General features: G+C 41.7%; 1 protein-coding gene across 1 annotated transcript in view; it reads right to left on the bottom strand.

The window, feature by feature from the left end:
• Synpr (synaptoporin) overlaps positions 1-23549 on the bottom strand; it is a 334976-nt gene extending 311427 nt beyond the window's left edge. The window contains exons 1-2 of the mRNA XM_021733267.3: positions 23264-23549; positions 23062-23127 (exon numbers count right to left, since the gene is read on the bottom strand). Of these exons, the coding sequence (XP_021588942.1) occupies positions 23062-23127; positions 23264-23281 (84 nt within the window). The 5' untranslated portion in view covers positions 23282-23549. The remainder of the gene's footprint in view (positions 1-23061; positions 23128-23263) is intronic.
• Positions 23550-24806: the final 1257 nt, after the last annotated feature.

The raw sequence follows: 24806 nt of genomic DNA, 5'->3' as shown, positions 1-24806 counted from the left end.
TGACTCCTTCCAAAATATCCTCTTTTTTCCCCATAAGCCAGTTTGAGTGGGTTACTGTTCCTTGTAATCAAATGATTGCTGATATGTTAAAGGGTCAGAATGATTTTATTTATTTATTTATTTATTTATTTATTTATTTATTGAAACTGGGGATTAAACCCAGGGCACTGGACCACTAAGCCCCATCCCCAGCCCTATTTTGTATTTTATTTCGAGACAGGATCTCACTGAGTTGCATAGGGCCTACATGAGTTGCTGAGGGCTGGCTTTGAACTAGAGATCCTCCTGCCTCAGCCTCCCCAGCTGCTGGGATTACAGTCATGCACCACCATGCCCAGCCCAGAATAATTTTAAATACAAGCTCAGGCAAAGCAAAGTCGAGAATACAGCAGCTATTTGAAGATATCTGTCATGATATGTTCAGAAAACCAAAGTGCCTCATCCTGCTGATCAGAAGATGGCTTCAAGATCAGTGTTCCCAACATCTAAATGGCTCTCATTACCCATGGAATATCAGAGACAATATCAGAGAAAATAACTCTCTTCCTCAGATCCATTCTCTCTCTTCTTCTTCTTCCTTAATAAGTTTTGTGAGAGGTATCAAATGCCCACTTAAAAATGATATTTTAGCTGGGCATGGTGGCACATGTTTGTAATTCCAGCAGATCAGGAGGCTGAGGCACGAGGATCGGGAGTTCAAAGCCAGCCTCAGCCACTTAGTGAGGTGCTAAGCAACTCAGTGAGACCCTGTCTCTAAATAAAATACAAAATAGGCCTGGGGAATGTGACTCATGGTTAATGCCCCTGAATTCCATCCCCGGCACCTTCCCCCAAAATAACAACAACAAAAAAAGATGTTTCTAGGCTTCTTTGGCAGGGAGGGGTAGCCAGGTAACATGACGTACCCACCATGTGCTCTGCACTGGTCCCAGGGTCTCCGTGTGGGATTAAGCTCCAGCTGGCCAAGGTGCTAGCCTTTTAGAGACTGGATCCCCCACTGTTCCACGTCCTTTCTCTGCATGTCTCCCTTACCCTGCTTCCTGGAATTAACTCTCAAATAAATTAATTTAAACCTTATTTCAGAGTTGGCTTTGGGGAATCCAAAGGAAAACAAGAGTTAATGTCCAGAAGCCATTTTTTGCCAATGGGCAACAGGGGTAGAAAGATTTCTCTGTATTGGGCCTTTTGTTCCCAATGCAAAGAGTTCTGGGATACGATGCCTAAGGTTGCTTAGGAGGTCCCAGGTGGAGCAACAGTCTCCTGCAGGGATGACCAGCTCCATTGTGAGCCCTTGTATCGGTCTCAGGCACTTGGTCATCTCCAAAATTCCAGCTTTTCCTCAATTATTTTTTTTAAACCATCAATTCCGTGATGGGCATGGAATTACACAATCTCAGGTCTTGTTCACACAGCCAACTCACCAATTGTGATGCCATTCGTCTGTTTATCATTCTCTTATTCCTCTTAAATGGGCACTTTTACACCAATAGAACCACTTATGTGGCCATTGCCAAAATATTTTCAAACTACCTTGTGAATCGTAGAATAAAAATATGTCAACGTGATTTTTTTGCTAATTAAATCTTGTTGAGATTGTTTCCATTCTCTGATTCACATAATATTGCATGATCTTGGTAGTTTTTAGTCTGCCTCTTAAATGTATAGCTGAGCATGGTAATGCATCCCTGTAATCCCTCTCTGAGGCAGGAGGATCACAAGTTCAAAGCCAGCCTCAGCAACTTAAGCAACTCACCGAGATCCTGTGTCTAAATAAAATACAAAATAGGGCTGGGGATGTGGCTCAGTGGTTAAGTACCCCTGCCCCCCAAAAGGAGTCTATTTTAAAAATTAATTTAGCTTGTGCTAAAAATTGACGCAAAATTTGACAATTACCATCATCTTGCATATTGGAGGCAAACAGATAAGGTTATTAGTTTGTTTTATATTTTTATTTCAATATTTAAAATTGACCTATGGTCATGTGCTATATAATGGTGCTTCAGTTATTGACAGACTGCATATGCCATGGTGGTCCCGTGAGATTATAAATGAGCTGAAACATTCCTATCACCTAGTGACATCCTGGTAAATCTCATTACTGATATATATTGGTGTGATGTTGATATAAACAGACCTACTGCATTCCTAGCCAGGTCAGGTATAGCACATAAAATCAAGTACCTAATGCTTGATGATGGTCATACTGGCTGTCTCCTGGTTTATGTGTTTATGGTGCTATGCATTGTTTTAGAGCATATTCTTTAGTTATTTGAAAACTCCTGTCTGTAAAACAGTGCACCACGTTACACCAACAGCAGCCTCACAGGGCTCATGTTAACTGCGTCTCTTGATTGTATAATTTCCTTTGTGCTTGATTAATTTTACATTGTCCTTTTTATCATGGCCCCTGAGCATATGAAATCCACGTTTGATATTGCCAGTAACATTCTACATTGAGTGACTGACCCGGAAACAGAATTAAAGGAATGGAGGACTACAGAATCAGAAAGAATCATCGATGGCCTCTGCTTGCCCATCAGGAATGTCCATTCTACCATAGCATGACCTTGAAGGACAAGAAGGAAGGGGTGAACGCTTTTATTGGATCTGCTTCCCAGAAGGCAAAGAGATGAAGAAAAGTTCCAGAAAAACCACATGAACATGGAGAAACTCTGAATCATCTAAATGGAAGACACAGAGCACATCTCTTTTAGCACCATGATGATCACAGCCAAAAGCAAAAAAAAGTTTTGTTTTGTTTTTTTTTTTTTGCTAGTTCTGGGTAGTTTAAGTGATTCAAAAATTGTTATTCATTCCATAATGTGAAAGCGAGCGGTGAGTCTATGCGTGCTGATGTGAAGGCAGCTGAAGGATTTTTGGAAACTCTAGATAAGCTGATTGTAGAAGAAAATTACTTGCAGAAGCAAATCTTCAATATGGATGAAACCTGTGAGCGCAACGATGAAATCACTGAGTGTGGCATTTCTCAGAATGTATCCCTGCTGGTAAGCAAGGCATGACTATATAAATGTATAAAATCCATAAACATATGGATATATAGAAAGTACACTAAAGACGAACAACTGAAGTATGGAAAATCTAGGACCCAATTAATTTCTAGAAGTTGGCTTCAAAAACTCACTGCCATCAACAACCTGTGATGCATGTTAAACTACAAATGTAATAGCAAATGTTTGAAAGACAAGAACCCTTTTCAATGAATATCATCTCACCACAAAATCTAAGGTACTTGCTGAAGTTTAGCACATTCCTCTTGCAAACTAGACGAATGGTTGCACTGATGGATTGAACACGTGCTCTGCCCAATACGGTAATCAGTAACTATTAAAATTTAAATTAATTGAAAGTGGATAAAGATTCAGTTCCTCAGTCACACTGGCCCCATTTCAAATATGGTCACATTTGGCTAGTGATACTGAGGTGCACAGGGAAGACACAGGATACTTCCATTGCTGTGGAATGTTCTAATGGATGGCCCTACTGTATAGACAAATGTCCAGAGTCATCTCCCCTTTAAAATTCATTTATTTGTTGGGCTGGGGTTGTAGCTCAGAGGTAGAGAGCTCACCTAGCATGTATGAGGCACTGGGTTTGATCCTCAGCACACATAAAGTAAAATAAAGACATTGTGTTCACCTCTAACTAAAAATAAATAAATAAATATTTTTTAAAAATCCCTTTATTTGTTGACTCTTTAAGCCACAAACAACTAAACTGCATTTTTTTTTTTTTTTTTAGTTCCAAGGATTGAACTCAGGGGCACTCAGCTACTGAGCCTCATCCCCAGACCTATTTTGTATTTTTATTTAGAGACAAATTCTCACTGAGTTGCTTAGCACTCACCGTTGCTGAGGCTGGCTTTGAACTCGTGATCCTCCTGACTCAGCCTCCAGAGCCAGTGGGATTACAGGCATATACTATCATGCCCGCTGCGTTTTGTTTACTTTTATTATTTATTTTTTGATACCAGGGATTGAAACCAGAGTACTTAACTAGGGAGCCACATCCCCAGCCCCATTTTTATCATTTATTTATTTAAATTTTGAGACAGGTTCTTGCAAAATTGCTTAGGGCCTTGCTAAGTTGCTGAGCTTGGCTTTGAACTTGTGATCCTCCTGTCTCCGCCTCCCAAGTCACTGGGTCTACAGGCATGTACTACCATGCTCAGCCTGTACTGCACTTTTAAAGAACATAATTAATTCTTTGAGATTACACGGAAAATTAATTCTTGGAGATTACATTGATTGGTTGAGAAATTCACTTCTTCCCTATATTACGTGATATTCAGAACACTATTATTTATTACTCTATGTTGCTAATATGAGCAACAGCCTCCAGTCCCATTGAAGTTGGAGCTCAAGATAGAAATCTTCTATTTTTTTGTTTGTTTGTTTGTTTGTTTTGTTTTTTAGGCTTCCTAGATATTGAAAGAGAAAATGTTGCAATTTATTTGAAGGAAAGCAAAGGAGACCTTTCGAACGGCTAACTCAGTCATCTCAAAAACCAAGCTATGGTTAATTTCTGATTACCAAATTTCTGATTTTTCCATCAGACAAATGGCTCCTGAGAACCTGCTGGTTAGAACCGGGCCAGGTCCTGAGGGAAACAGAGAGGAGGCCTCAGGGGAGCCAGAATGCTGAGCTGCTACAGGAACAAGCTGGAGACTGCCAGCCATCTCCAGAATCCACCGAGCGTTGCAAAGAATGGGCCTCGTGATATTTAAAACATGGAAAATATTTCTGACGTTAAAAATCTTGTAAAACCGCGCACGCGCAGTGGCACACGCCTGTAATTCCAGCAGCTCAGGAGGCTGAGGCAGGAGGATGTGAAGTTCAAAGCCAGCTTCAGTGAGGCCCTGTCTCTAAATAAGACACAAAATAGGGCTGGGGATGGGGCTCAGTGGTTGAGTGCCCCTGAGTTCAATCCCCGGTACCCCCTTTCCCCCAAAAATAAAAAACCTTGTAGGGGCTGTCGATGTAACGTAGTGGCAGAGTGCTTGCCTAGCATACACAAGGCCCTAGTTTGACTCCTAACATACCCAATCAATACAAAACAACAATCCTGTCCCCAACAACAACAACAGCAACAACTAAAATCTGGTAATATTAGTATCGAAAGTCTTATTTTTGCTCTCCCAAAAGAAGTGAAACTCTCGGGAGGTGTTGGCCCCTTGTTACCACTGACCAACAACTGTCCAGGGAGGAGGCAGCGACCCCTACAGGTGGAAACCCACGTTCAATGTGCCACCCTGTTATCACCTGTGTAGCCCCACGTGACTGCCTGCTTCCTGTTTCCTCCTGCATCATCTTGCTGGACCCCTGCTGACCCAGTTAGTATTCCGGCCCCTCTGTGCACTGGTCAGATGGCTTAGCATCTTACCCAGGTTCTACCAAAGCACCCTCGCCAACATGAGAGAAGAAACTGGCCCCCTAAATCAATAAAACAAAAGATTTACAAGTTCATGAATTTTTGCATTTTCATGAGTAAACAGGGACAGAAGAGCAGCAGGAAAACCACTGACAGAAAAGTCAGGGAGCATGCAATCCCACTACTTTTTCTAAATTTTATCCACCATTTGCCTATGCAACAGTGGTTTTGCTTTATATAAATACAATAAGACCAGTTCAAATAAAACTGAAACTATCTGCTTCTTTCTTGTTTTATCAAGTATAGTCATTAAAAAAAACTTTTAAAAATAGGTACCTTGCCTCTGAACTGCAAAGAGAACTTTAAGAATCTTATTCTATTTGCCCGCAACTGCATTCACCATCAAAGAAGAACACTAAGTGCTTTCAGTTCAACCACCACTGTCGCTGGTTTTGTTCTGACAGATACTGGTCCCTTATGTTGGAAACCCATCTCTGGAACAGGATCAGAAGTTTTCTTCCTCCATTACTGCCTGATTAAACACATAGTGTCTTTTTGAAGCTCTCCAGACCTGGGCTCAAATCTCAGGTCTGCTATTATCAACTGTACACACCTTTGCTTATTTTACGAAGCCCCAGATCCCTTTCCTAAAAACAAAGAACATCCTGGTGCATCCCTTTGTGAAAGTTGTCAGAATGAAAACGGAATCACCAGAAGGATACAAAGGAGAGGTTCTCATGTACAGTGCAATGGCCTATACACGCGCGCACACACACACACACACACACATACACACACAACTTCTGTAAGGACAGGATTCCAGTTAACTGTCCATTCAACCTCACGCTGGTACCACTTTTGTTATTAATCCTGGTAGTCAAGATTATCGTTTCAGAATATCTTATATAATTCACTTCATTTGCCTTTAAAAACTTTCCCTATCCTCAATCTCCTTGAAATGCTCATGATTGACTACGGTATAGATATCTCCCCCATTGCAATGTTCTGCTATTCCCAAATACATATCATTATCCTTTGGAGAATCTCTGATTGTCATTTAGGTTGACACATTTTAATAGACTCGTTAGAATGAAATACTAGAGCATATAGAAAACATTTAGCACAGGGCCCGGAGCACATTACATATACAATAGATGTTAACAACTGTTATTTTTAATTCACAGAGAGGACAAGGTGGCCCCAAAGAGCCATATGCAAGGCAAAGGCAGAGTGCATAGGTAATGTCATCTCAGCTAATAGCAAGTTGGTCAGGAATGTGATCCAAGAAAGAGGTAGTGCCCCTGGCATCTGGCAGAGGCTGAATTTATTTCACTATTTTTTTTTTTTTTACTATTTTACTGATAGAGACTTCTTCAATCAAAAGCTAGATTCCCACAATTTCTCGGATGATACAGTAGCACCCATACATTCTGCTTTTCCCTCAAAAGAATTATAAAATTTCCAAGTGCCTCAGATTGATCCCCAAAGTAGGTACAGCATAAACTTGTGTTTATCTGTCTTGACCACATATGTGCATGGACTGGGATTTCAGAAAGATGTTGAATAGGGACTAAACATGAAGAGTATCATTGAAAGAAAAATAATGTATTAGTACGATATGTAAAATGAATACATAATTCAGACAAAATACAAATAGAATGGTAAATTTAGTTTTTAAAACTACATTATAAAATATTTGGACATTCAAAAAATGTATATCTCTACATAATGATTCAGAGAAGGAAAGACAGTATTCATCTCTTCCTCTGAGTCAGAGGATAATAGCCTAAATAATTTCCCAATGGTAGAGTAGTACACTGACCTAGAAAGTTTAAGGCAGCTTATATAAAAATTCACATGAGCAGAAGCATGAGTTTGGCGGTCTTGGCTACAGTTGTATAAATTCATTCTTTTTATTAACATACTTCCAAATCAAAATCACAATATAAATCATTGTCATGTAAAATGTGCAATGCCATTGCAAAATTAAAGAAGCATAAGTTCATTCAAGACTTATTTCTATCAATCAAATAGCAATGCATTTAATCGATCCTTCCCACACTGGAAGGCAACTTGGTAATCCTTTCTAATACCTTGAAAATGTGCAACTTTTGGAGCAAGCAATTCCACATCCAGAAATTGTCTAAGTCAATAATTATAGAGTACAGGAACCATTTATCTTTAAGGAGGACTTTCTTGTAGGTCTTAAAACTACCTAAATTAGGAATTAGTTCATCTCCAGAACAGGCATACACTGTGATAATATACAGCCATTGGAATTATGGAGAAAGATACTTTTTTTTTCTAGTGACATGGAAATACGGTTCATAATATACTGAGGAGAGGAAAGCAGTTGACAAAATAGCACCCATTCTAAGGAGCCAAGTAGTGTGGGTGGCATTGTCCCCATCTGTCCTTGAGGATTCATGTTGAAATCCTAACTCCCAGAACCTCAGAATGGGACCTTATTTGGAAACAAGGTCACAGGGATGTAATTAAGATGAAGTCATACTGGGACTGGATGGTTCCTAATTATTACAACTGGTGTCATATAAATAGGGAATTCTGGACACACCTTCCTTGTGAGGAAGAGGGCCAGGGAGGGAGCAATACACCATCCATATGCCAAGACCCAGAAGCCACGGAGAGGCACAGACTCTGCCTATGACCCTCAGAAGGAATTAACAGTGCCCTGTCACAGACTTGAACCCCCAGAACTGTGAGAGAGTTGAAGCCACTCGGTTTAGGATATAGCAATGCATTGCTTAAGGATAGGGACACATTTTGATAAATGCGCCGTCACCATGCAAAATCTCACAGGCTTAGCTACACAAACTAAGGCGGTTACATTGTCACTTGCAGTAGAGTCTTATGGGACCAACATCATTACAGTTCATCCCTGCAGCCCATCCTCAACTAAAGTGTCCTTATGTGGTGGGAGACCATACTTTATTATGTACTAGAGACCTAGCAGATTTATATCATTGTTTTTGGAGGGAAAAAAAAGGTACATGTACATAAAAATGTCTAAAAATAAACTTTTTCAAAATATTAAGCTTAGTTGTCTCTTGGTAGAGCAGTGGATAATTTTTATTTACAAAGTCTTGTTTATTTTGTGATTTTAATGAATAAACATACATGCATAAAATGGCTCTAAATAACTTTTCTGAATCAAGGACAGCCACCTATTCTCAAATGCAATCACAAATACGCTTGGTATGTTTGGCTGCATGGCAGGCAAGGGAGACGGGGAGATCAGACACACCTGGCTTGAAATCCTGCCTTGGTCCTTTACCAGGTATGTCACTTTGGGTACATGTGCCGTATAAAGTCATTGTAAGGTCTGAATGAAAGCACACAGTAGATATTATGGACATAGTGCAGCCTGGTACACAGCAAGTGCTCAATCATTTGAAGCCATGATCATGTACTTCTATCCCATATGAGCACTTAGTGCTTTTGTAAAATGAAGAAGCTGTCATTCCCTTAAAACAGCTTCACAAATTCATGGTCACCTTGCCAAAGGCTACAGGAATCCTGGGGCTCCAATGACCTAGGAGTTGACACTCCAATCTAATCATTCTTTCCTTGCCAACCATGGCTGCCAAATTTTACTGTCCCCACTCAAATTCATTCCAATTACGTAGACTCTTTCTTCAGGATTACAGTACAAAGAATGCACGTGTACACCCAGGTGTATGCACACACAAAAATGTGAGAAAGCATCTACAGGAGGAAAAGACCTGAGATTTTCCAATTTTTCTTTCCAAACGTTATAGTAAAAAAATATGTAGGGGGAAAGTTAGGCATGGTGGCCCTCTCCTATAATCCCCTCAGCTCAGGAGGCTGAGGCAGGAGGATCGCGAGTTCAAAGCCAGCCTCAGCAAAGGCAAGGCACTAAGCAACTCAGTGAGACCCTGTCTCTAAATAAAATACAAAATAGGGCTGGGGATGTGGCTCACTGATTGAGTCCCCTGGAGTTCAATCCCCAGTACCAAAAAAAAAAAAAAAAAAGAAGTGGGAAAGAACAATCAGGATGTTTTAAATATTTCTTATGTGGAAGCACTCTTTGCAAATGTTATTTCATTTAATGAACACAGTAACTCTCCCTGGCAATTATCATTATTTCTACTCTTATAAATATGAAAGAACCAGAGAGATGAAGGGGGTTCAAGGTCATACATCTTGTCAGTAATGGAGCTGACAGTCAAACATGAGATTCTTTCTAGAATCATGTGGGAAAGTAGTAAATAAGGGCAGATTTTTTTTTAAAGAAACCATGTACATTTATGTATCTGTATGGAGCAAAGAGAGAAAGAGAGAGAAAATAGTGTATGCATTTTAAATTTATATACTGTTGCTAATAAATGTAGCCTCCCCCCCCACACACACACAGAAGAGTTAGGGGTTGATGGCACTACCAATTTCACAAACATTCTTTCTTTTAACCAATAGTGCACATTTTAAAAAACAAATTACAAATACATACACTGGGTGATTTTTGTGATCACATAAATAACCATGCTTTTCTTTCAAATGTTTCATACCACAGAACTATGCATCTGACAACAAAAGTTTTTGCCTAAACTCTAGTCAATGAAACATGAAAATATACCTTTCTCATTTCCTCAAATAAGAGTAGTGCAGATGGACATTACAAAAGAGCACACTGGACATGGCTTTCCTATAGGAAAGATGTACCAGGTCCCTGATGTTTAGTTTTCAAGATTCAGGGACTGATAACATTGACCAAGTCCTCAGATGGGAAATTTTACACATACTATTTTATTCCACAATTCTGTGCTATTGATGTTTACCCTCATGTCACAGCTCAAAAAATTGACAGAGACATAAAGGAGTTTGCCCAGAGTTTCTCAGTTGTTAGTTTGTCTTTATCATGTAAGCACCTCTTTAGGGTAAAATCCCTAAAAAACCTTGAGGTCCCATGAAGCTGATTTGCCCATGAACATATCCCAGGTCTATGCTGAGCCCAAACTTGTATGGCTCCAATCCAGCACATTCTAAATCGTAATAATAAGCACTATCCAACCAGCCAACGCCTCTTCCAGTTACAATGTCTCTGGAGTTCTCCATGCTTGTCTCAGGCCACAGGTTAATGCCTTGTCATTTTCTAATATCATTCTTACCTTCTCAGTTCTTCTGAATACCTATTTCAGGAAAGACCTCAGCAGGAGTACCAACTATCTATCAGGTGCAGACCAAAGCATCATTGCAAACAAACAGAGTCAAAGAAGACCAAATGGATGAGAGAGCACTTCCTGTTCAAGCCACAAGGGTATGTCTTCTTATCTGGCTCACAAATCCTCCCAACTAACACACCCAAAGAATAGTAGTACGTGCAAGGGCCCGCGCGCACATGCGCGCGTGCACACATACACACACACACACACACACACACACACACTCATCACATAATATGCAGAAAAAATGCTTTTGCTTCCCCATCATCCATGACAGAAACTGTTTAAAAATTTCCTGAGAATCCAAAAATAATTTAAATGTTCATGATCTCACTAAATATCCAGATACCTTCTGAATTCTGCAGATGTCTTTGTAGGTGTTACGGTTTAGATGTGATGTCCCCCAAAGGCTCACGTGTGAGACAGTGCAGGAAGGTTCAGAGGAGACATGACTGGGTTGTGAAAGTCTTAACCCAACCAGTGAATGGACCCCTGATGGGATTAACTGGGTGGTGGCTGGAGGAGGTGGGTGTGGCTGGAGGAGGGGGCATTGGGGGCGTGGCTTTGGGGTCTCTATTTGTCTCTGGAGAGTGGAGTCTCTCTCTGCTTCCTGATCACCATGTGAGCTGCTTCCCTCCACCACACTCTTCCTCCATGATGTCCTGCCTCCCCTTGAGCCCCAAGGAATGGAGCCTGCTCTCTGTGGACTGAGACCTCTGAATCCATAAGCCCTAAAGAAACCTTTGCTCCTCTTTGTTCTGGTTGGGTCCTTTTAGTCATGGCAGTGAAAAAGGTGACTAAAACAGTAGGCATGTGTCAACAACCCATTTCTGAATTTAAATTTCTTTATAGGATCAGTAAATGGATATTTTTGTTAGAAAAGATGCACAAGATCAAAACCATTTTCTCAGGGAAGAAAGATATTTTTGAGAAGTAAAAAAGTTCCCTCAGAAGGTTTTGACCAATCTAGACATTAGGAGGGTACTTAAATTTTGCTTTGTTCTCTGGTTGCATGAGATAGTAGAAAGGGAACTGAGTGAGTAATGAGAAGAGCTTTTAAAATCTTTAAATAAATTAATTAGAACAATTTAAAAATTGTTTCATACATATGGAAGACATTATTTAAATACATATATGTATATAATATATATGTAATATATATTATGTACATTATATCATATATATGTGTCTATATCATATATATATATACACACACATATATATTTATATATATATTTAAAATATATGTGTATATTTTTTTCCTGATGTTTACGGTGGTAAAATCATTCAAAACCAAGACTAGGAATAACTGGATAATCTGTATTAATGAGAGACAATGCAAAAAAAATGATTGAGCGCATGGCATCCATTTGCCTCAGTTCTATCCCACACTAGCTGTGTGAATCTAGGGAAATGGTTCAATCCTTCCACTTATAAAAGAAGTCGTTGATTAGTCCTTTATAAGGCATTCCAAATCAAATGAAATAATGTCTCTATGGCATTTAGCAAACTGCTGGTCTCTGTGCATTAGTATTAATACCATCTGGGTATTGTTTATGATCATCTCAAAACATTCTCCTTTTAGGAAGATAATAGAAACAAAACCCCAACATAATAATACAATATTGAGCAACCTTTATGTTTGTAAAGTGTTAGAAACTTTAGGAATGTTAACTGTATTTTTAAATACCTCATCATCTTTAAAAACCTCTTCCTCAGTAACAAGGGGTGGTAGTAGGCACCAGCTGGACATTATGCTAATTTTATCTTACCTTGTTATGGTCTAAGCTCAGTCGATATAGATATATATATATTACAGATTAGAGATTATAAATTATAAAATTTAATAAGAAAGATAATATTATCATAAGGTAAATAATGTTAAGTTACTCTAGTTATAAGTTAGGAGCAATAGACATAAGTTTCTCATGAGTAAGCATAAGCAACAGTAGGACAATAATCTTATGACGCTAAGATTTATAAGACACAGGATTTAAGCTGTGAGTTGTATGGGTAAGTACAGGCTAATAGGTTAACATAGCTCAAGGTTAAGTCGATATAGTCACAGACGATAGATTAGCCATAGTTACTCCATATTATGACTCTTCTCTAAACTTGTTATATAGGTTGTTCTTAATATTCTTAAAATTGTTTTTGTGTATATACCCATACAAATGCGGGTATAGACCCCTATAGATGACTATAGGGTTGTTTTTGCTCTGCTAACTGCGTTCTCAGCCCTTGTATCCTGCTTGCTTGTAACTTGCAGATTTCATAACATGTGGTTTCTCCCTTTAAATACTCTGCCCCAGTCACAGACCATTGCTGTTCTCCTCTAAGGTCACTTGGACTCTGGGAAGAACAGTCTCTGGTCAGATAGTAAAAAGACTCTCTAATTTGATTTAAATCTGGACTTAGAGTCTCTGTTTTCTGAGTGGTGGTTTCATAACAACCTAACCATCCCAAGCATCCAAAAGTTGAGACTCTTATTATGTTCATTTGATGGCTGTGGATCCCTGAGGATCCGAACAATGATGCAATCTGCTCCACATCCCATGGCTGGAACAAAAAAATCCAGAATCCCAGCCTAAGACAGATTCTAAACCCAGGCTCCTTCAAGCCCCATGGGGCCTGCTATATTTTTCAGTGTTTTGTTTTTCCTCATCAACCGATTCTTGCTTTCTCCTGCCTCAAACAGTTGTATCCCAGGAAGCAAGCTGATGCCTCTTCCCTGAGCAATCTGTTTTCTACTACATTAATAACACACACACACACACACACACACACACACACACACACTCACACACACACACACACACACATGAATGCAATGATTAATGTAGTCTTCTAACACTAATGGCCAGAGCTGAGTTAATCTAGCAACATAGCAATGAAGCTGCAGTACCTTGTCATTCACAAGTGGCCTGTCTCATCACTAGTCAACATTCCTTCAAGAAGATTGTTCCACTGTTGAAAAAGATGGTGCAGATGCTAACACACAATAAGAGTGCGCAGAGGGATACTCTGGATCAGACAGAGAAGAATGAAGGGAAGGGAGGGGGATGGGAATGGGAAAGACAGTAGAATGAATGGGTCAGAACTTTCCCATGTTCATCTATGAATACCTGACCAGGGAAACTCCACATCATGTCCAACCACAAGAATGGGAAGTTACACTCCATGTAGGTATCATATGTTGAAATATATACTGTTGTCATGTATAACTGAAAAGAACAATTTAAAAAAAAATATTTACAAGATGGTGCAAATTAGTGGAGCCCATTTCACCCCTTTGAATGATCAGCAGTGTGAATCCAGCACAGGATCCTTAATCAGAGAGAATTCAGGAATGCTGGTCCCCAGACCCCAGAACTCTATCAAGCTCTTGAGAAAATCCCAGTGTTGCTTTGCTGAAGGAAGCCCAGGTGAACCAGATCATGCCTTCTTACATCGTATATGTAGACTTCTCACTAGCCTGCTACACCCTTAATGAAAAACTGCCCCTCCCACAGTTCCAGTTGAAAGAACAGTCCAGAAGGGAATGTTTTGACTCTCATGACCCTTTTATTCAGGACACAAGTGACAGGACAGCAGAAGGCATGTGACCCAGGGGCAACCAATGCATAGAGTAGCTATTGACTTATGATTTGACCTGGGGCTGAAAGTTGTATTTAAACTGAAAAAAAAAAAAGATAGCTGGGGCAATCATGGTCCTTCTCTTAGGACATCAGACGAGAATCATGGAAAGCAGAAAGGGAATAAATACGCTGAGAGGGCAGGCAGGCCAGTGGCCAAGGCACATTATGGCAGCAACTAGCCATGACACTCCTGCTGCTTATTGCCATGAACCCCAAGACACAAGGACTGGGCCTCTATTTTAGTCAGCTTTTTTTGCTGCTGTGACTAAAGGACCTGACCAAAACAATTATAGAGGAGGAAAAGTTTATTTGGGGGCTCACGGTTTCAGAGGTCTCAGTCCACAGACAGCAGGCTCCACTCCTCAGGGCTGGAGGGGAGGCAGGACATCATGGAGGAAGAGTGTGGTGGAGGGAAGCAGCTCACATGGTGATCAGGAAGCAGAGAGAGACTCCACTCTCCAGAGACAAATAGAGACCCCAAAGCCACGCCCCCAATGCCCCCTCCTCCAGCCACACCCACCTCCTCCAGCCACCACCCAGTTAATCCCATCAGGGGTCCATTCACTGGTTGGGTTAAGGCTCTCACCACCCAGTCATGTCTCCTCTGGACCTTCCTGCACCGTCTCACACGTGAGCTTTTGGGGGACACCTCACACCCACACCATAACAGCCTGTTTAAGTTCTTGTACTTGTTTCAGGGAGAATTATCCTCCACAGTGGGTACCCCTACTGTGGGCACCCTCTTCCCTCCACAGAGCAGTCAGCCTATGTGAATTAACTCCTCCATACCCAAGACCAGCAGATAAACAATTATTTCAACGGGAGTCCTTACTATTCCTCTTCCCAGCGGATTTGATGAAGGGGGATTTAAACCCCATCCAAGATGTTCTCTACATCCCTTTATTCTGTCTTTGTTCTCTTTCTTCATCTCCTCACTTCCTTCAACCAGTACTTATTAAGCATCAGTTGTCTGGGTATTTTGGTAGGATTTGTAGCTCATGGAGTCAGCCCTTCTAAGGTGCCAGGTGCTGTGTTAGATCCTTAGAATATTCAGATGACGGAGACAAGCCAGATCCCTGTCCTCATGGAGCATTTAGTCTGGTGACAAAGCTAGAACGTGAACATGTCACTAATGAATGTGCCCTAGGATCCATCAGGAGGTGACCTCGTCTAGCAAGTGCCCCCTATTTGGTGACATTCATGCTGACACCTGAAGAGGGGAGAAGAATTCACCAGCTAAGTGTGATCCAGTGAGAAGCAAGAGAGAGCATGTTCTCCATAGAACATGGAATCAGCATGTGCAAAAGTCCATCAGACCAGCGAGAAACCATCCTTGGGACCCCCCAAATGGAAGAAATGTGAAATGTGGACAGAGTAAGAAATTGGTAGGAGAGTTAAAAGGGTGAGGGTGGGCCTCCTCCCACCCTACAAGTTGGGATGCCGGATTCCTGTCAACTGGAAGCTCAGTTCATTCATGTAGGTTCCAGAGACCAAAGAGAGTGGGAGGGAGGCTGGAGGGTGGAGAGGGGCTGGGAAGAGCTCAGCACTTCAGAGAGCAGAGATCAGCTTCCCGTGTTCACCATAGCTTCTCCCCAGCAACTATCTTACGCTGTCCAGAGGCTCTTAGGTTGGGCGGGGGAAGTATTTGTAATCATCTCAACTATGGTCACAATTGTTTTTCACCTTTGGAGGACATTTAATGGTTTGCCATGTGCCTTTTCAGGCCTGATCTTTTTAAAAAATTTCCCGTGCTATGGGGAAGTAAGCAAGGGGTATTCTTTCCAATTTACAGATGAGGAGGAGACAGGCTCTTGAAGGAAAGCTAAGCTAATAAAATGCTGTACAAATACAGCAAAAGTCGGATACATGCCTGTAGAAGATTAAGACTCAACAGAAACTTGTGGTTCTGAACACATACTCCTGGGATTCTTTTTTTCTTACTAATGCATTATTATTTTTCTTCTGGCCTTATAGATGGGTCAGGGCTTGATGCAAATCCTCCTGGCCACAGAGATTGCCTCTACTTCAGCAGGATTCTAGAGTGCCTCTCTGGTTCCTATTTGGGACAGTCCCAAGGTCATGGAGCATCTGGTTAGTAGGTACCCATTGCTGACCCTATCAGGGGTCAGTTCTACTTTGGAAAATTCAACTGGACACCCTTTAACCCTTTCCAGTGTAGGCAAATGTCTATGGACTATGATTTGAGAAAGATCAGGAACGTTCTCTCTCTATACTTCACCCAACAATCCCCGAGGGTCCAGTGCCTGAAATTCTTCCATTGGATCTTCTCCTTTAGGATCAACACTAGCCCTTCTGGAATGTTCTCTAAAAGGTGAATATTCCAAGAAGCAGTTCCTTGGAAAGTCACTTGTGCTGTGGTAAAATAAATGTGGTAGCATCTAGTTGTTAGAGACGGAGGGGCTCAAAAGAGAGATGAGCAAGGATATATATATATATATATCTTTTGTACTTTAGAAACTATCAAACACCTAATTTGCAAGAAGGTAACCCTATGCCCCAAATCACTCTCTGATGGATTTCTCTTTCCACCTCTTTCATCATCATTAAAATTGGAAACATCATCATTATCACTTTTATAATAATGTATCGAGCACTTATTTATAGCCCAGAGATTTTGTGAGGTATTTTTCATGGGTTAAGTCATTTCACCACTACAGCAACCTTTTACCTCTATCTTCTAGATGAGAAAGGTAAAAGTCCTGCAAGCTAAATAACTTGCCCAAGGTAGCCAAGCAAGTAAAGAGTGAAATCTGTATTCAAATCCATAGGAAATCTCCCTGACTCTACTCTTCTCTTCTCTTCTCTTCTCTTCTCTTCTCTTCTCTTCTCTTCTCTTCTCTCTCTCTCTCTCTCTCTCTCTCTCTCTCTCTCTCTCTCTCTCTCTCTCTCTCTCTCTCTCTCTCTCCCCTCTACTTTTGGGGCCAAACACCAAGGTCTTCATAAACTAAGGAAAGCACCAAGTGCAGAAATCATTCACTCACTGGGGATTTACTCTTTTTATTGTGTATTATCAATTCTTATTCCATCGGCACACAATTTTTGCCGCTAATTGACAGGCTAGAAAGGTATAATTAATGCAGTTTTAAATTACATCACACCCTCAATGGAACATTGCTGTTTAGGATTTAAATTTTTATATTAGAATTCCCTGTCTTGCTGGCACAGTGGCCTGTAATCCCAGCAGCTCGGGAGGCTGAGGTAGGAGGATTGCAGGTTCACAGCCAGCCTCAGCAACTTAGTGAAGCCCTAAGCAACTCAGTAAGACCCTATATCTAAATAAAAGAAAAAGAAAAATAAGGGTTGGGGGCTGGGGATGTGACTCAGTGGTTAAATATCTCTGGGTTCAATCCCTGGTACCAAAAAAAAAAAAAAAATCCCTGTCTTGTTTATACTTGGGGGGGTGGGAAGAGTTGTCTCATGTGCACGTATTTTTAACAAAAATGAATGACTGTAAGTACGATTAAATTATTGCTTCATAATCAAAGTCTTCTGCACATTCTAAATGAAAATATACTGGTTTTGAATTGAACTTTACCTCGGTCAATTAAAAGCCAATAGAAAATAAAGCCCCAAATACACAAGATGATGTCTGTTCAACTTGTCTCTAAATACAAATGCTCCTTGGCATTTTCAGAAAAGACCTCAAATATATAACTTAATGAGTGAGATAAACCTGAAACATGGATAACATCTACCTTTTAACATTTCTTTGAGGATTAGGGATAAGATAGAGCAAATGTCTGCCCAGTGGGAGGGAACAGAAGATTGTAGCATGTAAGGGAATACAGTTTAGAGTGGGACTGCTTACACCTTGGCTTTGACATTTCCAGCAGTTTTATTCCTGATGAGTTGGTTAACATCCTTGAACCTCATGGTGAAAGGCTGGAGCCACACAGATCCACCGTGCTGATGTGCCATGGTTTAGGACTTCCTAGGAAGTTTGTGCAAGGAACATGGGAGTTTTAAAAGAGTAACTATTATTATATTGCATTTATAATGACATGCTCCACTTTGTTATCACTTACATGAGTCATAAATGTTATCTATTAAGATCAAGAAAGCAGTATGGTGTTGCTTGGGAAACAGCTCAGAATTGAAGTGCAGGAATAAATATGATATCACGGCCACTGCTTCCATTTAAATGAAGTAGGACTATACCTCAAATACCAGGCACACTGCATCTCTAGATGAGCTGGCCTCCTTGGGGAGTCTCAGAGGCAGAAAAGACAGATCAAATTGAAATGTGAAGTGCACGAGTTATAGCAGAACTGATAAAGCAAAAATAGGGTTGGAGCAGAGGTGGTGGCACTTGCCTGTAAATACAGCAGCTGGGGAGGCTTGAGGCAGGAGCATCGCAAGTTCAAAGCCAGCCTCAGCCACAGCAAGGCCCTAAGCAACTTAGTGAGACCCTGTCTCTAAATAAAATTCAAAATAGGGCTGTTGATGTGGCTCAGTGGTCAAGTACTCCTGGGTTCAATCTTGTTACCAAAAAATAAAAATAAAAAATAGGACTGGAGATGAAAGAATTGGAGGAACCAGGCATGTTGACTCTATCAGCTGATTTCATAAGGACAGAACCTGGAGCCATAGCGCTGAACCAGGATATGATGAGGACATCATTTGGGGGAAGGTTAAGTCCTTCTGATGCTCTTGCAAGTGTACCAATGTGGTCCTGCACACTGCAGATGTGATAGGTCCTCCACTTTCCATTTCACAAGCACCCACGCGTGCAAATCCAGAAGAAAGAAAGAATACGTTAACATAATTATTTAAAAGGAAAAGAAAAAGAAAAGACCAAAGGACCACACTGGTCAAGTATTGCTGTGGTGAAAAATAAGAATGATTGGTACAAGACAAGACTATGCCTACACAGATGTTCAGAGTCAGTATGAGAAGAGGGTAAATCTGATTTCTTACACCAACTCCAAAATGGTGGTGTAAGAGATTTGCAGAATCTATTTTATCACTTGGGAACAAATGGAACAGACCACCAGAGTCAGTGCTCTGTCCCGAATTTCTGTTTTGACCCAAAGGCTAGTGAAAACTCTCCTGACCTAATTTAAGTGGAGATTAAGGATGTGGACTCTTTGCCTGGAAGTCTTCAAAATTGGCTAAAGCTTTTCCCTCAAGGCTTGACATTTATAGGTTATTAAGACTTTAAATCTACTGTATCCATCAGGCATCCTAAGGAAAGGACATATATAGAAAGTACATTTTCTCCCATAAGGCCATAAATCCAGATGCCTGGAGAGGTAATACCACTTTCTATGGACAATCTATAGGAAATGATTTAAAATGTGAGTTATCTTTTAAGAACCACTCGTGTGTATAACTGTTTGCAAGTGATAGACCTGTGAAAAACTGCACATACAGTTTTTCTTCAGTCTCACCCATTCTCTGCCCACCGCACACAGAATTACACCCTTAAAAAATCACTTTTTTTTTTTTTGGTTCAGTGGTATACATCTATGCTTTCCTCTATGCTTGTCAAATTCCACACGTACATACACTTATACAGAAAACCATACCTTATTTTTACAAAAATCCTACTTCACACTGTATACTAATTGGACACCTGATGGAATAAATCACTCTCATGCTGATTCAAAGGAACAAACTTGCTTTTCCCCCTTTTAACGTTATCAAATGAAAAAAAAATGAATACCCATTTTCTTTTATGTAACAATTTTATCACACACAATTACATGTATTGACCTCTAGGTCAATGGATATTCATTTCATTCATTCTTTTTAATGGAAGTATAGTATCTCATGATGTACATGAGTTATACTTTAATTGCTTTTCTGTAATGGATTTACTAGTTGTTTCCAATTCTTTCCACTACAGAAGAGGTTGTAGTAATATATCCTTGAACATGTTGCAATGGTCTGAATGTTTGTGTCCTCTCCAAAATTTACATGTGGAAACCTGATCCCCAAAGAGATGTTATTAGGCAGTGGTGCCTTTGGCAGATGATTTGCTTAGATGGATGGAGCCCTTGTGAATGGGATTAGTGCCCTCATAAAGGGTGAAGAGACCAGTGTCCTTCACTTCTGCCATATGAAGATGGCAAGAAGGTGTTATCTATGAACCAGAAAGTGGACCCTCACCAGACACTGAATCTACGGGCACCTTGATCTCACATTTTCAGGCTTCAGAACTGTAAGAAATAAATTTCTGTAGTTTACCAACTACTGAGTTTATGGTGATTAATTATAGCATCCAAAGAACTCTATGACAAATATCTTCACATGCGCTTTTATTTCTACAGCATAAACCCCCCCCAAAAAAGGATTGTTAGCTTAAAAACTTTGGAAACTACCAGCTTTCAAGTTACTGTCCATTTCTCTGTAAAACTTCCACAAAAACTGAGAAAGAGGATATTTTTAAAGTTGTCATGATCAATTTACAACATTTGTTGATCATTTACTGTTTTGTAGTCCCTGTGAAAGGAACTAGAGAGAAAAGCAGAGATGAATGGAACATATTTTGTGGCACTAAGAGATTACATTCCCTTTCATTTGTCAATAACTCCTGCAGAAAAAGATAGCTCAGAGAGACTCTTCATGGCACTGCATGCACACAGAAAATACTGTCTTCCTCTCTATCCAGTTCTTTAAACATTCTAAGCCTCTAGCATTTTCTCTCTTTCCCCTCTTATGTCTCTAACATGGATCTTTTTAAATGTAGATCAGCCAACTAATTTATCTGGCTTTTTAAGTTTTCTTTGTCCATTATTCATGCTCTCTTGCACAAATAAGAGTCCAGTGACTGATTTATTAGGGAAAAAAATAAGAAACCTTCATTATAGAGCCTTAGAATCCTTGCAGAAGGGCTGAAAATATTTCAAACATAGTAACTTAACTTCTATTACCCCTCCCTACACACATGCACATGCGTGCGTGCACGCACGAGTGTACACACACGCACACCCCAAGAAAAAAAGACTATATTGCAGTACAACTTGGTGTGATAAATTCTCTGAACAAATGAATGAATAAAATGCAATGGGAGTCTAAATAATGGAACACATCATTCATTTGGGGGTAGAGTTAAGGGAAAGAAGTAAATATGAGAATGATCAACATTGAGAAGTTAACATTTAAGCTGAAGTAAAAGACAACATTTTCCCCCCTAGACTTGGGTAGAAGGGTGTTCCAAACAGTTTGAAGAAAAATAGCAAGGATACTGAGCAAGAAAGAGCTTTTGAGTTTTGGAGGGACCTCCAGGTACAGCTCAGGCTAGTGTTTCTTTAATATGAAAGTAATAAGAATCATTCAGATAGCTTGCTTAAAATGAAGATTGATGGGCAATATTTTGATTTGGGGTCTAGAAATCTGTGATTTAAACCAGCTCATCCAGATGGACCCCATTTTGAAATATACCAGAAGAGGCTATGTGGTAAGGTATGGTTAACAAAAAATTATGTGAAAGCAGAATGTGAAATAACACAGACTGATATTTCAGGTAAGTGACATGTGAGACAGTCAGACATTATGTCAGAAAATGATGTCAGATCTTTGAACTTTGTTGTGAGAATAATGTTGATCCCGAAAGCCACTCTTTTACAGAAAATGGTGATTGAAAGGCCAAGTATTTGCTTGTTTTGTTTCATTTGGTTGCCAGTAAAATATGATCAGACTAGCGAGCTCAGAATCTCTAGTTCAAGCATTCCAAAAGCTGTCTTGATGGATGTCAAATTGATATACTCAGGCAATTTTATTTAGACCTACAAACAAGGCACATGTGATTATCTTGTAGATCATGCATGTCAACAAGCTCCACAGTTGTGTAGCCAGAGACAGATATACAGAGCTCAGTTCTGGGAGCACAGAGCAGGCTCTTACATAATTTCTCAGCTAGTCACTGTTAGGGCCTGTGATTAATGCTACATGACGGGCTTTGAACTTTCTGTTCAGATAGGTTTGCTTGCCTTTCAGAGCTTCCAGCAAGAAGAAATGTGTGACCTGCAGATTTCACTCCGCATAACTGTCATCTCAGCCAACCACACAGACAATGTTCTATGGCCCCCCATGAAAAATCATTTCTGTGCCTTTTTCCTCTGTCCATAGACAAATTGCCATAAGACGTTCAGGGTGATTTTTTTTTTTTTTTTAAAAAGGGGGATAAAACAGAGGAGGAAATCTAACTTCCTACAACCCAGTCGCTGAGGAAAGCTACACAAAGAAGGCTGGTGGCCTCTTCTAGGAAGTACTCCAAGAGCCCTGCAGGAGTGGCCAGAGCACAGGAGTTGCAATGGGAGGGAAGGGGTACCCCTCTTGACTCCAGCATCTTTAGCAGCCTAGCAACTGTGCCTCTCCAACTGGAGCTCCCTGGGAGCTGTGAACCATGGTCCTGACGAGGAGCTGTCCCAGTGCTGACCAACTTTTCCATCTTGGACAAGTCCTCCCCGCTGTAATATTTAATCTGAGTCCCTCCTCTCCTCCCCGGTCATCTGCAAAGGTCCAGTTGATATTCTGGCTTCTGCCAAAGCCCCGCGGCAGCTTTTCCCGCTCCCTCCCCGTCTCCCAACGAGGGAAGAGGCTTCTTCTAACAGCTCCTGCGTCGGTTGCCAGCTGTGAGGTGAGATGACACTTCCTCAGGCTTCTGTAAAAAACGAACCCCCATTCCCGCTTCCAGCCATGGTCCCTTTTTCCTGCCCTGCCACCCGACAATGGCACCTTGGGAGTGGGCAGGAACCAAGTAAAGACCGGGTTTTGAGCAGAACCGAGCCGAGAGCACCCCACCTGACCTGTCCTCACCTGATACTTGGCTGCCTGGGTCCCCTCCCCGTGCACATTCCGCTACTCACCAATTCCAGGGCTCGCAGGAAGGCGAGGGGCTCCTTCAGCGCCCGGAAGGTGCCCGCTGAGGCCAGCTTTGGGTGGACAAGACAAGAGAGAGAAAGCAAAGGCGTGAGGAAGGGGCTAAGGGTGCGTCTCCGGAAGCCGCGCTGTCCCCTGCCATTCCCGCCCAGCTCCCAGCGACAGTCGCCCTGCCCAGTCCCCTCTTACCTGACTCACGGGGTCCATAGCTCGCCCTTGCTGGGTCTTCTCACCCACCAGCTCCCTTTTTAGATGAAGTTCTTTCGCCTGATATCAGGGTCACAAGGGTCTTGGGGACCCGCTGGAGGAGGAGCAAGGCCCGGGAGCAGCCAGGCGAGGGCAGGGGACCTGGGAGAGCGGTTGCCCAGCGCCAGCTCACCGCGCGCGCTCGGCTGCCTGCGCTCTGCGCCCCGGAGCCCAGCGCCCCGGGAGGCCAGCTGAGCCAGCCGAGGGGCGGGGAGGGCAGAGCTGGGCTGGGGTACAGGCAACAGGGGAGGGGGCAGAGCTGAGCCGCCGGGGGACGGCTGTCATTGGCCAGCCGCGTGCTCCGGGGGGCGGGCCAGGAGGTGGGCGCGGCAGAACCCGCAGACATTGGTCCAGGCTCCGGGGCGCGCGCGCCGCTGCCCTCGGGCTCCGGGGAAACTTTGGAGCTGTCGTCTGGGGAGAGCTGCAGGCTGGCATCGTGGGCAGGACGGCTGTCCCCTAGAAGAAGGCGTTTCCAGGTGAGAGAAAAATCCCCACGCCTTCCACCGGCATGTGTAAGAGTTCTGGTGATCCCGGAACAGCAGAGAATCTCTATTTGTTACTCTTTCGTGGAACATCTATCATGTATCCAGATCCTGCCAGGTGTTGGGGTAGCTAACAAACAAACAAGAACAGAATAGGCATTGCGGAGGGGGCAGAAGTTGAGCAGGAAATTGCAACGTGGTCTGGACCAAGGTGCAGAGAGCAAGCACAGGTGGTATGGGGCTCCCAGCAGGTGCATCTGCCCCCAGCCAGGTGTGAGAGCAGGACTGGGAAGAACCTGCTAGAGGAGAGAGAGGTGGAAACAAATTAAGTTTGATGTGGGACCCTATGCCAGACAGATGATCCTCAGGGCCACGTGTGAGATAGGAAGCAAATTAGTATGTCCAGTTTATTTGATTTTATTTTTCAAAGACACTCAAAGATTTATTTAGGAAAGTACACACATGTTCAAGGGAGAATTCAGGTTGTCAAGAGAGAGAAGCAGGGAGAGAGGGATGGGGGAGGGAGGGAGAGATGTGTGTCTTTGGGTGTGAAGTAAGAAATACACATTCAAGGGAAAATGCTGGCCATCTTGAGGGTGAGAAGCTTTAAGGGCAAAGCAAGGAACACACATTCAGAGGAGAATGCTGGCCATCTCCCCAGAGGGACAGACAAGACACCCTGTCATGCCCATTTTTGAAGTAGGAAACAGATGAATGAGTCTGAGTTAACTCAAGTAACACAGGTCAAGAAAGAATTAACAGGCCCAGAAAGGACCTTTCCAATCCATATAGGTTCTACTGAGATCCTTTATCTAAGATCCAATCCCCCCATGAGGTCCTCTAAAGTAATCACAAATAGGACTCTGAGTCTCCCCTCCAAAATTATTCAAACTCTTTTTTTCCCCTCTGTTGGCGGTCTAACATGGAAAAATATAATAAATAACAATAACAACAACAGAATTCTTTCTATGAGCCAAGAACTGTGCTAAGGGCTTTATGAGCAT

Source organism: Ictidomys tridecemlineatus, chromosome 2 (assembly GCF_052094955.1).
Source record: "Ictidomys tridecemlineatus isolate mIctTri1 chromosome 2, mIctTri1.hap1, whole genome shotgun sequence".
NCBI classification, from domain to species: Eukaryota; Metazoa; Chordata; class Mammalia; order Rodentia; family Sciuridae; genus Ictidomys; species Ictidomys tridecemlineatus.
This window is presented reverse-complemented; position numbering and strand designations above follow the sequence as displayed.